The 16902-nt window shown below is 37.7% G+C and overlaps 1 protein-coding gene across 1 annotated transcript in view; it reads right to left on the reverse strand.

Annotated features, from left to right (window-relative positions):
- Positions 1 to 4299: 4299 nt before the first annotated feature.
- Positions 4300 to 16902, reverse strand: part of LOC145414860 (protein tweety-like) — a 35501-nt gene continuing 22898 nt past the window's right edge. Inside the window, exons 10-11 of the mRNA XM_080284283.1 lie at positions 11182 to 11331; positions 4300 to 4609 (exon numbers count right to left, since the gene is read on the reverse strand). Coding sequence (XP_080140409.1) covers positions 4354 to 4609; positions 11182 to 11331 — 406 coding nt within the window. The 3' untranslated portion in view covers positions 4300 to 4353. The remainder of the gene's footprint in view (positions 4610 to 11181; positions 11332 to 16902) is intronic.

Below are 16902 nucleotides of genomic sequence, written 5' to 3' on the forward strand. Positions count from 1 at the left end.
CTCAAAAATCAAGGTCAGTAACTTAAAATATTGCTAATGAGATTCTATCTATCTATATCTATAACCACAAAATCAATGATAATCTATAGTGAAACACTGAACATTTTCCTGGTTTGGTGAGAGAGATGTAACAAATATACTGTACAGGAAATTTAACCAGATTCTTTTGTATAGTACAAGACAATGAAAAAATACTGTATGTTAACTTTGCAGTACATAAACTGGTAAAACCACTTTATTTAGTTGCTAAGTCCATTGTACAGTATCATGAAAACCAACACTATCAAGCTACAGTATGTCAAACCAGGATCTTCATGCTCAGTTTTTCTGATGATAACTATTCAATGTAAGTGTTCATTCTGTGCGAATAACATAAGATTACTGTACTAAATATTGGTATTGCCATCTTTGGATAAGTCTTCAAAACTGAATTGCAAACAAGTAGAATAATGCACCCTACAGTAAAGTATAAAACTGGTTCTATATAGCAAAAAATAAAACAAATAATTGGTCCCAAACATTACCTAGAATACCAGCTACAAGGTATTTAAAAAAAAAAAAAAAAAAAAAAAAAAAATTTCATTTGTTGAATGTGTCAGCACGTCTGGATTAAAAACTGTATGAGTTGTTAATACTTTAGTAGTATTCATTATAATTAGTCTTAATAAATCAGTGCAGATACAAATCTGACTAACATTTGTAATAAAAAGTGGGTAATGGGATAATGTAGGCTCATCATAAAGAAATAGTATAAATACTGAAAGCAGTGTGCTACAAGCATGAGTTATTGAATCTCTAACAAAAGCTCATTCTTATGCAACCACTAAGTAGCCAAGCTTCCCACAGCCACTCCCAGTCTTGTATTATAAACCAGCTCATTGGAAGCAGACGTTCCACAAAGAAATGTCTATGTCATGGCGAACATAATGTACTGTGCAAATAACTCACTCTCAGCATGAAAGAGACTCATGTTCATTTTGAATTATTGCATTTTAAATCCAAATGCTTCACTGTCACTGGTCCTCATGACTGCCCAAACTTAAATGAAGGTGGCATATAATAACACTGCATTGTTTATTACGGCTGACAGCATGACACTGACCAACTCTAAATGCCATCAATTATTTCTCAAGGATGCCTTTACATGATTAACAGAATATTTCACTGCACCATACATCTGAGATGATTTCCAAAATTCTTCCATGTTATGGTGTCATGCATAAAATTAAAAGTCATGAGATATACAGGTATATGGTGTGTGTCTAACTGTTTCTGGTATACAGTGTACCACCTGATAAACATTATGACTGATTTGTGTTCTGTATATATGAACATGTGCAATGCCATTAACTTCCACTTCAGCTCACAGATTTTCCTTTAATGCAAAGAAGAATCAAAGACTAAAAGTTCACAGTGTTCTTTCCAAGAAAAACAACAAATGGGAGACAAATTCAAGATCCATTCACTTCATGATGTCTGGACACCTATATCTCACAGAATATCTCACAAAAATCTTTCATGATTTTGAAATATGTAAAAACTTATCAGCATACCAGATTATACAAAACACACCATGAGCAGTAATCCAACTCTTGATACTAAGTATTTACCTTTAATGCTTTCCTCCAAAGAAACACTTAGGCTGAGTTCTATTTTCAATCATTACAATATTCACATGACGAAGTAAGGTTTGGTAATGTAAAAAGTTATTCATCTTCGCTGTTAATGCAATGGAAGCTTGGATATGCCGTAACTACTTAGTGGTGACGACTCATTCAACAAGAAAAAAACTGGAAGTAATGCAGCTTGAAATACTATACAAGGTAAAACTACCTTTATACTGATCTATCACTTTGTCTCAGCACAGACAAAATGCAAAAATAAAGTAATTCTGACCTATGTAAGACCCACATAAAGCAACATAAAGAACAGAGATCTTAAATGGATTTGCTCTCCTCTATTAAACACTTCTCGGCTAGGACATCTTAAGCTATAAAATGGATCAACATAAACATTAAATCATTCATGCACCAGGGGTAATGACAAATATGAGCAAGGGCCTCCATACAAAAAATGGACAGACTAGAGGAGACAAAGGGATTTCTCTACCTTGTAAGTAAATGCACCTTATCACACAATATAAACTGCCTGTATTTACAATAACACTGATAGCATAAAAAAAAAAAAAAAACTCAAAACACTGCACAACAATGCTTCCCTGATGCTGAGGTGCATCATATGTACATATCTTTCTAACCACAAAATATTTCATATGAGAGTAAAATGCCGACAACAGATTCAAGATGCGAATGTTCATACATCATTTATGGAGTCACTAATGTCTGCTGATTCCTTGCTCAACTAAAACATTCTTTATACAGTGGGAGATAATGTGATTTAATCACGTGATCTTAGGAATAACTGCTATGACAAAGTGAACACTCTTGTACTCTTCCAAGATTCCTTAATACAGTACCCTACAGCTCACTGAATGAACATGATAGCAAAATCATTTTCATATGTAACATCCCAAAGTGAAATATCAAATACAGAACGTGAGAATAAAAAATATGCTACCTGAACAGAGAACTAAACTACATCTATGGCATATAGCAGTGGCCAAAAATCCTGAGCTCACTGAAGCCTGCCATCTATTTTGTCTTGTTCAACACCAAAACACAAAACACTGGTGAGCTGGCAGGGTCAGCTTAACACCACAAGCAAAAACAATTAAGTTCTTTTAAAGCAGTTACTCAAACGAGGCAGTAGATGTGGAAAGAGATGGAAATGGATGAAAATAAGAAAGTGGTGTGAAATAGGATATCTACCTACCTTTTGTCCAAGCAACAAGATACTGTAATCAGAGACACCATAGAAATTTTAGTATCTCTTAAAGGCAGTCACTCAATCCATCCAAACTACTCAACATAATTCAATGGCATTCTTGATCTAACTTACCCTACTTCCCATCCACTTTCCTATTACGCATACAGTTGGGCATTCATTCATTCAAAGTGATAAATGTAGCTTCACACAACACCTCTAAAATACATGTTTATTACATCCCTTTTTACAAAACACAGCCCACACACACTGTACCTCTCAGGCAACCTCAAATGTCCATCTAAATAAATTCCCCCACTCCCCATCTATGCTTTTCTTACAACTGATCTGTTTCTGCATGACAGTGTTTGTGAGAAGAGAGTAGTGCAGAATATCATCCCATCATATTTACAGATACATTAAACACTTCTTTAGGCTTCAGTGCTACCCATACCTCCACTTTGCTGCACTCTGCTTCCAGTCCTGTTGGTACTATCTAAGTTTACCTATCTCAGTACAGAGGTACTACAATTAACTGTCCTCAAGCATTCCATTTCCAACCCATTCTATCTGATTATGCAGTTTGCATTTGCATTTCTTCAACATCATTACTCTCCATTTCCAATATTTGCTTCCAGAATTTAACAAATGCTCTTACAAATTTATCAGCTAGTAACTGCCATCCTTTCTTCATCCACTTACAGTATACCATAATCAATACATCGTATCTCTGTTATTTCACAGTTTCTTTCTTCAACAATCAGGCCTGCCCTCCTACTAATAATTACTACCAGAAATCATCCTCTTCTCATTTCCTTGTTATAATCTACATACACATCCATGTAATACATAACTGATTTTTACCAGCTACTTTACCAGATATCTTTGATACTTTTCTACCTTCTGTATTCCTTTCACACAGCTATCTGCTTGGGAAATACATGTCAAAAATCATTTACTCACTTTGCTGTATTTCCTTCTTATGTCTACAGTAATGAATGCTGTATACAGCATTTTATTTTTGGCACACATCTTCACATCATCATCACAAGGCAAACAGTCTAATCCATAATGTACATCCTTTTCTACGAAAAACCAACTGTTCTCACTCATTAACTTCTCATTCATACCTCACCCTGTCAATCACAGTCTTACATAACCTTCCCTCAAGATTAAGAAAACTAACACTTCCATGATTTCAAACTCTCTTACCATTATTTTTCACACAAGGTATAGTGCAAGAAAGTACTAAATCTAGAAGTGGGAGTCCAGGTGATGGCAGCATATAAGAGGATGGTTGAAGGTTGAACATGAGCCTTAAAGAAGGAACAGAAATACAAGCAAAACTGGTACAGAAGAGTCCGGAAAAGGGTGCAGATATGACAGACCCTGGAATGGAGATGAAAATCCACTTCCCACAGCATTCCATCTTTTTATTATTATTTTTTTTTAGAAGCCCGATGATTCGAGGGTCTTATGAACATCCACTTCCCACGGCATTCCTTTGTTTTTATTTATATATCTAATTTTTTAGTAGAAGTCTGATGATTCGAGGGTCTTGCACTGCTTGGACAGTGTGGCATACTGTCCATGGTTGGGGCCGAGGGAGTGACTGTGGGAGTGGTGGTGGTGGTTGTGGTGATGGTGGTGGTGGTGGTTGTCCCGGTTACTGACTGTGCTGGGGGCTGACCCTCCTCCACCCCCGCCGCCTCCTCCACCTCCTCCTCCACCCCCTCCTCCTCCGCCCATCCCGCCTATTCCGTCACTGTGGTAGAGCCGTCCATTTCTGCAATAGCCGTGGCGATAACACATGACGTCGCTAGCTTGCGTAGGTGACCCTCTCTAGTTTATCATTATGTTATTATTATGCACGTTAAACATTCATTCTAAAGCTAAGACACAAACTTCTCCACCACAATATACCTCCCTCATACCATCCCTCTCAGGCCCTTCTTCCTCCTGCCCCTAGATGTATTGGAAGGGGGAGGGAGAAGGGTCGTGGAGGAAGAGGAGGCATAATGAAAGACAAGGATAAATGATGATGCAAGACTGAGATCAAGCAAGCACTCAGGTCCCCTCACAGTGGTTTGATTCTTTTTTCAAAAGCATGGATGCTCAAGATTATTTCTGACTTTACTGTTTGAAAGTTCCTTCTTAATTAACCCTTTCAGTCCATTTACTGTATGTACTGTATTTTTTATTTTTACTATTTCCTAACAATTTTACTCAGCTATCGGAGAGACTTTTTGAATTCAAGAGGTTGGATCTAGCTTTCATTTACCACTTCAATACAAGAGGTCTCCCCAAAGCCAACTATAATCATCTGGAGGTAACAAGGAATATAAAAATAAAACATGTCAATGGAATGAAAGGGTTATGATTCATAGATAGGTATTTAAGTACTTTACCAGAGACAACCATTCCTTCAAACTTTGGAATGATAATTGGAGAGCATGAGGAAGCTGGCTTTCCATATTGAAACTTCCTCATAAGACCTGACACGTGAGAAACTGTTATGATGTATGGCAACAGAGGGAAAACACAACACTGCTGCAATATTCCAAAAATAAGAGGCTATGGCAGTTATTTATGGAGAAAAATATTTGATTTCTGTAAACTGGAAAAAGATTTGTAGAAAAATATCTTTTTTTTCTTTTTTCTTTTTCTTATTTTAATGAGCACAGCCTAAAGGTAACACTGGGAGGTAGGAAATGACACCAACAGAGGACTCTGGGTATGGACATCTGAGGCATTCCAAACACACAAAGTTATGTACGACACTTTTGAACCATATTCTAGTCGGATTAGGAGGCTTTCTTCCACCTTCTCCTTAGGTTTTATTCCACATATCCCTGGCAACTCGCGCTTAACAATCATGACTTTAAACGATTTAACTTTCTTACACCTATTCCTTAGTGATTTATTCTCCTTCTTGCAAACATTCCTCACATAATGATGGGGTTACACTGGAAGTGTTTTAAAATTAATCAATTTAACATTTACCAGAGCCATCACATGAGTTCAATGTGAATATGTTAATGGGATGGGGGAGTTCACAGGCTGGCCTTCTGGGGGATACTGTTACCTAACCCAAGTTCAAAACCAACCTACATAATGTTCATAACCACCTAAAACACTACACACAGTCACTATAAACCACTGTACATATATGAAAGTAATATATAGGTTTGAAAAGTGACACTTAAAAAATACACTTGAAGCAATGTGATGGTTAGACTTACCAGGCCAGCCTGCACTTGTATTCACTCTTGGTAACACTTCAGTTTTATGCACATCACTCACTTACACTTTACAGCCCCAAAATATAATTTATCAGATTTCTGCCCTTCTTGGCCATCATTAAAATAAATTCAGGCATCATTAACCCCTTCGCGCACAATGACTCAAAACGAATCAAAGGGTGTTAATATGAAGAAGAACCGGTGACGCACTATGACGCACTTGTCAGTGTTGGTCTGTAAGGGATGCCAATTAGGCAAGCCTGGACAAAAATATTCACCAAAAATTATGTTTCAGCATGAAATGCATCAATATTTGGTGAGTCACAGAGGAGGGTGTCTATTTCCAGGCCAACACTCTCAAATAGTTGGCATTCTCTCGGTTTTCAGTTTGGAGGGGGAGAGGGGGGAGTGCGATTTTTGGCGATTTACTCAAAAACTATTGGTCGTATCAGAATTCTGACAATGCTGTGTGAAAGCTCCTGAATTTCTGCATCTAGACATATGCTTAGCTCTTGCATTATGTGGGCAAAATTTTGTGCTAGAGTGTAGGGCAGTTATTTTCACTGTTGAAGAAAAGTATTCTCACCTCATTTCAGTACTTTCACAGTATTTTTACTCATAATTTTGTGTGTTTTTATTAGCTTATCATATAGTGTAAACATCAGGGAACATGATGGTATACAATTTATACCATTATAACCAATTTCTGGGGCAAAACAAAATACATGGGAATGTTTTCCTTTGAGTGCGAGTCCAGCCTGCCCTTGTGGCATTTTCTCTGATCATGTCACACACACTCACAGAAAACTTACGGTGCACGAGGGGTTTACAAGGAAAAGTATTACATTTTGTTTCACTTATAATAGCTCCAACATGCTTGCATTCGTCAGCCTTGGTCACCTAATGGTGGCTCTCCATGCTGCTCAATCTCTGGCAGCCTCCCTGTTCAATACCTCACACTCTATGACTCGTCCCAGGTCTTTTTTGGTCTGCTTCTCACAACCCTACCCCCAACGTTAACACGTCTCACTTTCTGCAGAGAGTGAGAAGGTGTGTAAAAAAAAAATAATCAGAATCATTAATGGGAAATATCATTAACTGATTAGCCCTTAAATGAGAAATTCCTGTATATCTTAAGTTTCTCTTATGTGTTATTTATCTCTCTCTCTATATCGAACACAGATCACACAAACAGCATATGAGATCAATAATGTCTGCTGAATAAACAAGTAAGGATATGATGCTACAAAGCCTCCTAAGCTAACAAGAATACAGGCCTTTGATTGTCTGAAAATGGTCTGAAAATTCAAACACTTAAGTAACTTGCAGCATCCCACTTGTAACAATGGGCATAAGGGGAACAAAAATCATGCATGGAGTTCATTGCAGTACACAATAACTGACCCCAGGGAACAATATATAACGTATATATGATAAATAAAAGTAAAGAAGAAATCTTTTAGCATTAATGGGAGTTTTCAATATGCATTCCAAAGATGGCAATGGCCTTTTAATACATATATTCCCTGGCATTATTGGTATCAGACAAGTGGAAACTTACGCAGAGAATCCACCAAGGTTTGCCGACAGCGATTGGGAGAAGGGGGGGAGAATGAGACCATCAATAGTTACAGTCCATGATCAAGTGTTGGTAATAAATAAATGCAACATCATTAACCCACTCAGTATCATGATGTACATTTTATTTTATTCTTGCTATCTCCAGACCATTTGCTGAGCTTTTAAGAAATTATTTGTAGACATATCATTCATTATCAACCGTCTCCATTAACCCTTTCACAATCTAACACTTGTCCCTATACTGAATTTAATTGTCTGAAGGTAGTTGTTGCTATAGCAATCCCAGGTTCATCTGAATGCAAACCCACTGGAACGGAAGCTAAATGTGCCCTTCAGCAGTCAACCATCCTCCATTCAGGGGAGGGAGATAGTGAGATGAGGGACATCTGCAGAGCTAGGCAGTGGAGTCACCGGTTATGTCAGTCACTGCACAAAGGAATTTGAAGAGAATACCAGTGGCAACTGGGTCAGAAACAGTCTCTATTAACCCTTTCACAACTTGTTATCTCCTCCCAAGCTGAATAATATCATTTGAAGGCAGCAAGAATAAGATATAAAAACTGTCATCAGATTGATGGGGTTATGATTCATTCATGGTTGTTTTCATCTCTGGCTGCATCACTTACTATATCACTATACAGGCAGTCCTCATTAACAGTAAGGGAAATGTTCAAAATAATATGAACAATTTACTCAATATCCAGTGCTGTAATATTGGTGGAACTGACAAATCAGCTCTACAGGTTACAACAGAATTTAACAGGCAGTGTTTTTGTAATAGACAATGTACTTTACAGAAAAAAAAAAAAAAAAGGGACAAAAAATAATGAGGACATACTGTACAGTCTAAATCTCTTAAAATATTCACCACTGGGAAATATCACTGACTAGAGGATTTTTAACTTTCTATTCTGATCAGAGTTTACCTGAAATCTTAAATGGAAAAGATATCTACACTGTACTATACTATACTACAAAACTAAGAACTTTCTCATATACAAAAGCAGCAGCGGGAACATAATAACTATGGTACCCTTCACTGACAAAATATTTACTACTTTAATAGTGTCTCACCTTCGCCATAATCTTAACACACTACAGCTACTTACAACTACAGTCAAAACTTGCATATCATAAAAAAATATCATGAAACTAGTAAACATAATGATAATGAAGCAACACTATGCAGTACTCAGTTTTTTTTTTTAATGAGGTGAAGATGCACTTGACAGGTTGGTGATGATTGGCTGAATGCAGCATGTCAAAATATCATTTACTAACCCAAATTTCCCCCTCAGATAAATGTTGTCAATTAATAATGCTAATGATTAAAGAGACTATGAAGTAATGTTGCATTCAGCCAATCATCACCAACCTGTCAAGTGCATCTCTGCCTCGATAAAAAAAACTGAGTGTAGTTCTACTCACTTCCTTACATACAAGACCTAAAAAGTAAAACAAATTTCAAACCACAAAAACAAACAAGCAAAGAAAAAAATATATATATTCAAACAAGTTCATTAAAAATATTAAAAATAAGACTGTATAGTAACTGAAATGATATTCACAATGATAAAACATTAAGCCTTTCAAAATGAAAAGGAATAAAATGAACTCACATTCACCACAATTACACAACAAAGACCTGTACCTACCAACTAAACTTTACAAAATAAACATACATGAACCATTAAATAAACCATCTGCACCATTAAAACTCAACCACCCCTTATTCATGCTTTCAAGGATCTTGAGATCACTCTACATATTCTCATATAATTTCCACCCTAAGGAACTACAACACCAACCTCATATGTGAGCTAACTTTATTTTTAAAAATATCAGTGCTGAAATTTTTCATGAAAACTATCTATGCTTTTGCCCACTGTGACTTCATCTGTTGTTGTATGTCACCACTGGAACCTAGAAATGTGTCATGATCCATTTTCATACAACGTAAATTTACAAGAAAGAATGTTAGTAATAAAACTATTTAGCCTTGAACTACATGTTTGACTGAATTAAGTATATTTCCTTTATGTGCTGTACTTGAGTGTTAAGACAGAGGCATATCTAGTTCATCTTCACAATTTTTTTTTTTAACCCCCCCATCACATCAATGGAAACATCAGCACAAGGGCAGCAGTATCTACTTTTGGAGAGACCATTCCAAATATCAGCACTTATCGAGAGGTTCCATGGAGAATGATCATACTACTGTTTTTTCCTCCCTAATCCTCTCCCTTCACCTCCCTCTCAACTGTAAGGGTAAAGAATGTTTACTGTGTGGAACCCCAAGCCCCTCCTACAATAACAGCTATGCCCTTTCTGGCTGCCTGTAACAGATACAGGTAAGTCAATACTTCTTTTGTTTATGTTCCCAATCCTTCAGAATGTTCCACTTAAAAAGATATCATTACTGGTAATTATTTTGTATCAAGTAATATTGGTAGGGTGCATATAGTGCTGTGTTAGGGTGGTGCAGGAAGGGCACACATGGCTAAAAGGAGTGACAGATATTGTGAACTGATCGCTCTACCCTATTTCTCCCTTAAGTTACCAACCCCTTCAGCCTGACGGGTCTCTGCTCAGCCAAATTAACACCTTCTGGGACTGACCAACATAAAACATGGATATCATGGTATAGGGAGTTTGTGGAGGTAATTCTAACCCTTCAGCTTGATGGGCTTGCCTCAGCTATATAAAACAGTATGGTATTAGGCCAGCATAACATATGAAAGATATCCTTTGGATGAGGAGATAATAGAGCTTGTTTTTAACTCTTTTAAACTGAGGAGTCCCTCCTCTGAAAAACAAAAATGTTAAGGGTTACGCAGCACTAAAAGAAAATGACTGAAAAGGTTAACTTCCATATCCACAAGATCATTCTCCACTGACTTTTGCTCAAGGAATCCTGGTGAATATGGGGGGTCAAGTGTACTGCACTGAAATACCTTTACCTTAAAAAAAAAAAAAATAAAAAAAAAAAATAAAAAAAAAATAAAAAAAAAAAAGGAAACTCATACCTGATCGCACAAAATGATCATACAGATTTTTTTAAAAACTATGCAATACAGATACCCGTATTTCACTTACGAGTATTGGACACATGGTAAAAAAATAAACAAAGAAAACAATGCTGGATAACAAGCAAAATAAACCAGCAAATTTTATGAGTGAAAATAAAAATAAAAAAAGAAATTACAGGCAATTACTGTATAAAGCAAGGAATAACCAGCCTCCTTGCAAACACATTGTAATATAACCAAATGGTAAACTATACCCTCCAGTCCAGTGATGTATTTTATTATTTTGTTCTTGCTGCTTTAAGATTATTTTATTGAGGTCAGGGGAGACCCTTTGTACCGAAGAGGTCACTAAAAGCTATGTCAAACCCCACTAGTTCAAAAAGTCTCCCTATGCTGAACAAAAAACTTCTGGAAATAGCAAGAATAAAGTACAAAATACATCACCAGATTGATGGGGTTCCGCTGAGTTAAACCCAAACTTTGTCATCGGGTGTTGGTTTACTCACAAGGTGCCAGGGAAGGGGGGAGTCTGCGGGGGAGTGTGCGAGTGGCGGGGTCGGGAGTAGCCGGGGCCGGAGAGGGAGGTCAGTGTGCCGCCTCGCGAGCCCCGCCCCGGAAGGAACGGGTCCCGCTCCTCACACACCCCGGGCTCAGCTCTGTGGGTGGGGCGGGGCAAGGTGGGTCAAGTAGGGTGAGGAAAGGTCAGGAGAAGCATGGTTGATGGGACAGGGCAAGGCAGGGCAAACAAGTTGAGGACAGGCATGGCAGATGGGACAGGATGAGATGGTTGGGTTAAAAAACAGATTGATGCAGGATGGAATGGGAGGGTTAAAAAGCAAAATGATGCAGGAGGGGATGGAAGGATTAAAATGGAGATGGGCAAGATAGAATGGGTGGGGAGTGGTATGTAGGGGATGATTGGGTGGATGGGTTACAACAATGATAGGGTGGTATGGTACATATGGGTAAAAGGAGATAGAGCAAAACAGAATGAAGATTACAAAAAGGATTGGGAAAGACAGGATGGGTGAGTTAAGAGGCATATGGGGAAGGACAGGATAGGTTGGTAAAGAAACAGATGGGGTAGGATAGGATGGATGGGGTGAGAAGCAGATGGGGTGGGACAGGATGGGTGGGGTAAGAGGCAGGTGAGGTGGGATAGGATGGGTAGGGAATGAGGCAGATGGGGTGGGATAGGATGGGTTGGGAATGAGGCAGATGGGGTGGGATAGGATGGGTAGGGAATGAGGCAGAGGGGATGGGATAGGATGGGTGGGGAATGAGGCAGATGGGGTGGGATAGGATGGGTAGGGAATGAGGCAGATGAGGTGGGACAGGATGGGTGGGGAATGAGGCAGATGGGGTGGGACAGAGTGGGTGGGGAATGAGGCAGATGGGGTGGGATAGGATGGATGGTTGGCAAGAACCAGGTGGGCATGATGGGATGGGGGGGTTAAAGCATGGAGAAGATGACAAGTGTGACAGAAACAGAATGAAGCATGTCAAGTAAGAGCAGATTTTAAATGTATAAAGGGGGAGGTGGGAGATGGACATGCCAAATATAAGTAAGGTGGGGAAAAACAATTGTGGATTAGAGGAAAAGTATGACAGATGGAAAAGTATGGTGAAAAAGGTAAATAAGTATGGTAAATGGGGAGTATGAGAGTGGTGAATGATGAAAAGAAGTGTGGCAGATGGGAGAATGATGAAGAAGAAAATGAGGTTTGATGGAAGGGGAAAATGTATTGTGGATGAGACAGAGAGAGAAAGAGAAAAATGAGGTTTGATGGAAGGGGAAAATGTATTGTGGATGAGACAGAGAGAGAAAGAGAGAGAGAGAGAGAGAGAGAGAGAGAGAGAGAGAGAGAGAACAGTGGATGAGGGAAAAAGAATTATAATGGATGGAAGAAACAAATATGGAAGTGGGAAGAAAAGGCGAATGGCAAAAAGAAGAAAAAGAAGTACAGTACAGTATAGGAAAAGTGATGGAATACAGGAGGGAAATAGAGTACAGAGAGATTAGGTCAGGTACGGCAGAAGAAGGAAGAATAAGGAAGGGTAAAGTGTGATGTGATGAAAGGACAGGTAAGGTATAGCAGAGGAGGATGAATTTGATGCATAAGAAAGGGTACAATAGGAAGAGATGAGAAGATTTGTTGTGTGACCAAGATGGATATGGTTGGGCAAAATGAGAGGTGGGGTGATGTGGGAAAGGATAATAAAGGTGGGGAAAGGGAATGAAGGATGGGTTAGCTTGGAGCTCTTCTGTTATGGTGAACTTATATCATTACAGCATAAACTTAATCATTTCAAAAAGTACCTCATAAAGTGAGCAAAATAGAAAATCAACTAACAAACAATGCAACATAAAGATACATTAAACAAATATGGCATTAAAACATATGATATACTGTACAAAGAAGATTAATAGCTACCTACAGTACTAATGGATTATGCAAGAGATTTCTTGACTCCTAAAACATCAACTATACTATCACTGAAGGACATGGTTTCAGCAACTGATCTCTAAAATTAGGGACATATAATAATTATTCATGCATTCAAGTAAGGTATTATCATTAGTTTTCCAGCCAATTAGCAAAGAAATAACTGAGCTGCCATTAATACTATAAAAATTAAAAAAGAAATGCTGTATAAAGATCTACCAAAAACAAAAGCCAAAGGGAACTTATTTAACAATATTATGATCATACTTAGACAGACAAAGAATGTATGTATTATGACAAAAATAAATACAGTACTAACACAAGCGGGAAGTTGGGAGAGAACACAGGATATGCAAGAGGGGCCAGAAATAAAAGAAAATCACTGTAAGGGAAGGAGATTACAGTATGATGCATCCAAGTGTGTAAAATGAACAAAATTATTGTCTTCTATCTGATGATGTATTTTTTCATTATTATTGCTACTCTCAGATGATTTTGTCCAGTTAAGGTAAGACTTTCTGCATCTGAAAGGTTACACAGAGACTTAATCACTTCCTTCAGTGCTAGAGCAAAAGGAAATAGTGTAATAAAACCATCTGGCTGTAGCCTGCTGATAATGAAAAAAGAAAAAAGGGACTGAAGAGGTCAGAGGCACTATCACACATGGCATACTTAGCATTAACTTTTGAAATTCAACACTTATATGAACCAAAAAGCTTGCTGTTTACAATTTTTTATGATGATAGGTTTTATTGTTGTTGCCCCTGGCTCACAAGGACACAAATCCATTGCATAGTAGAAATCCAGCTACTGTGCTTCAGCCAGGCACTCCCAATAATTTCTGTCAAGATTACATTGAAAGACTGTCTGTGTACCTACCCTATTTTATAGTAACAATTACGGTAACAATCACAACAATGATGACAAATGTCTATGTTGTAAGACAGAGATAAGTAAATATGCTGAGAGGAAGGGACAGCACAGTGTACTACAGTGAGGGCAAGTGGGTTGTGTATGTGATATTCTGTATCTGTATTTGAATCAAGATGGGTAATGGACATACTGTACTGCAGCCTGCCATGGTAAACTCTTACCTTACAGTGAAATGAATTTTGTACAGGATGTATACTCTTGAGGTATTTCGTGCAGTGTGGTGCAGTGAGTATCTGTCCCTTCTCCCCTTTGAGCAAAGATATAAAATAAATGTGTGTGTGTCTGGATGAGTAAATTGGGAGTGTGTTGTCCTGTCTCGGCTACCTCCCCTTCTTTGGGGGAAGCAGCCTAAGTATATATATAGATTTCTTGTATACTAAACAGACAGTTCTTTCAGCATATCTGTACTGTTTGGCTGATGATTCTAAATTGCTGTGGTAGCTAAATGTTTGTGTGTATGTCTCTAAGTAGTCTGGGATAGAAATTCACATACTGTACTGCATGTCAACCTGCCCAAGGTGACCAGATATAAGAAAAGTGGCAAAATCTTATAAATCTGCTAGCTTTTAACCATCAATACATAACTGCTAACCCTTTGGCCGCATTAGGTGACTGTGGTCGCCCTACTAATTATTCTTCATAACACATCGGGCTACTACAGTCCACAACCAAAGAAAACATTTACGTCCACGCCTGTTGTTTTTGTACAAATACCGTATTTCCTATATGTGACAACAAACAGTGTACATGTGCCTAGTGTATATATACTAGCAAAAAACCTTGCTTGAAGTAAATAATCTTGTCATCATAGAAAATTAGACAATAGCAAAAATTAATTACAATATTTTCATTTTTTTTTCCTCTCTCTCTCACTCTCTCGGAAAAGCACAATTTTCTCATACAAAGGAGCCTTTTTTACCATTATCACTGTAAAAAATAAAAACTTCACAGTCATTTCCTATTAGAAAAGTAGCAAAAAAATTATAATTCACAATTTCATTTTTTAAGAACTTAGGCCTTGTCAAGGGGAATGACCATGAAATGACAGGTGACCTACATTCGTGGTTTTTGTATATCATGGTATTTTCTTCAGGTTTTGCTTCCAAAGGTGTGTGTTTGTGCCCACTTTTGGAAAGAAAAATAACATATCTACAGTAATGGCAGAAGCCAATAGTTTATGATAAACATTTACTAAAAAGAAAACAAAAGGTGGGCACTTGTTTAGACTAAACAAAGGGATGAGAGCAAGCACAATACTGTAAAAACATAAAATGAAAAGTGAAAGCAAATATACTGTGCATTACAGATGATCCTTCACTTATATACTTAACTGAGACCAAAACTGATTTGTAACTTGAAAATTTGGTAAGTCAAAATACACTAACACCTGAGCCCAAATACTGTATGTGCAAATCACTGATGCATATATGACCAGTAAAGTGCTCTCTGTGAGCGTGCGATGAGCAAGCATGTGTACATACGCCTATTATCAGAATTTCATCTTCATGTAAACTTCCAACATGTCTGGTGAGGTATCTGGGCATTAACAAAAGAATAACTGAGCTAAAATATTTACTTTCTCTCTCTCTCTCTCTCACACACACACAAAATATATGAAACAGTTCATACTTTGTATGTGTCACTTTCACAGAGCTTCAAATTAATTTCATAGTGGAGCATGTCAGTTGAAGCCCTCGGTACATTCCCTTGGAAAGCTGAGATTCCAAGGGGTTTCTTTGGTCTCATGAGTAAATACAGCATATGGCTACAAACAATATTTATTAAGTGTATCTACTACCTGCTGAAAAAAATCTCTTCTCTATCTTACATAGTAGAAAAATTAATAGCCTCTGAAAACCAATGCGGTTGGTCAGTGTCGTGTAAGACTGGGCCGAGTAGTGTCGGGTCGCTCACTTCTCAGTTGAACTTATAGTAAGCACTGCTTCGCTTGCTGCACTCATAATCACAGGCAGAAATTGAAATATTATTGCTGTACCAACTGCTTCAAGTAAAGTTCATCATTTGTATCATTATCATTAAATCTTTATATATATTGTACAGAGTAGAGTATTTTGTAGGTCACTGAAAAAATTGAATAAAAATATATCTAAATCCACAGCCTGATGTCTTAACTCTGGAAGTGGTGGCATCAAACAATTGCTTCCATATCATCTTGTCCTCTGCTATGAAGATGCCCTCCCTCCAATTAACATCACCCTCCTTTGTATATCTCTCCATTCCATCCCTCCACTTCATCCTCAGTCTCCTCCTCCTGCCCTTTCTTATAATTTGACCAACATACACTCTCTTAGTCAATCTCTCATTCTGCATTCACTCTACATAGCCAAATCTTTTTAGGATATTTCGCCTAGTCAATCTCTTAATCCTCTCTACATGACCAAATCTGCTCAGGGTACTTTTCCTAACCCTCTGCAGCACATTAACATCAACACCACAATACTCCTTAACTTCCTCATCTGCCTACACATTATATTTCTCCATATAACTCCACATACACCTCTCAAATAAGTAATTTCCACTCCTTAACTTCCTCATTTGTCTATATGTGTCACCATGTAACTCCACATCCATCCCTCAAATACAGTAACTAATTGCCACTCATCTTACTCTTGCTTTGTGTCTTTCTACAAAGGTCAAACTTCAGTCAATACTTTTAAGAGAAAGTTTGTATCTCAGAAAATTTGATACACGAAAGTCAGTAAGTGAAGGAATGACTGAACTTTACTTCTCAATAAATGCTTCCCTAAAAATTTGTACCTATGAAAGTTCATATGGAGGGTAGCACTGTACATCATTCCTCAGTAAATGCTTTGCTAAAAGTTTATT

Source organism: Coenobita brevimanus, chromosome 101 (assembly GCF_032717465.1).
Source record: "Coenobita brevimanus isolate Jiangsu-jjx chromosome 101, ASM3271746v2, whole genome shotgun sequence".
Classification (NCBI taxonomy): domain Eukaryota; kingdom Metazoa; phylum Arthropoda; class Malacostraca; order Decapoda; family Coenobitidae; genus Coenobita; species Coenobita brevimanus.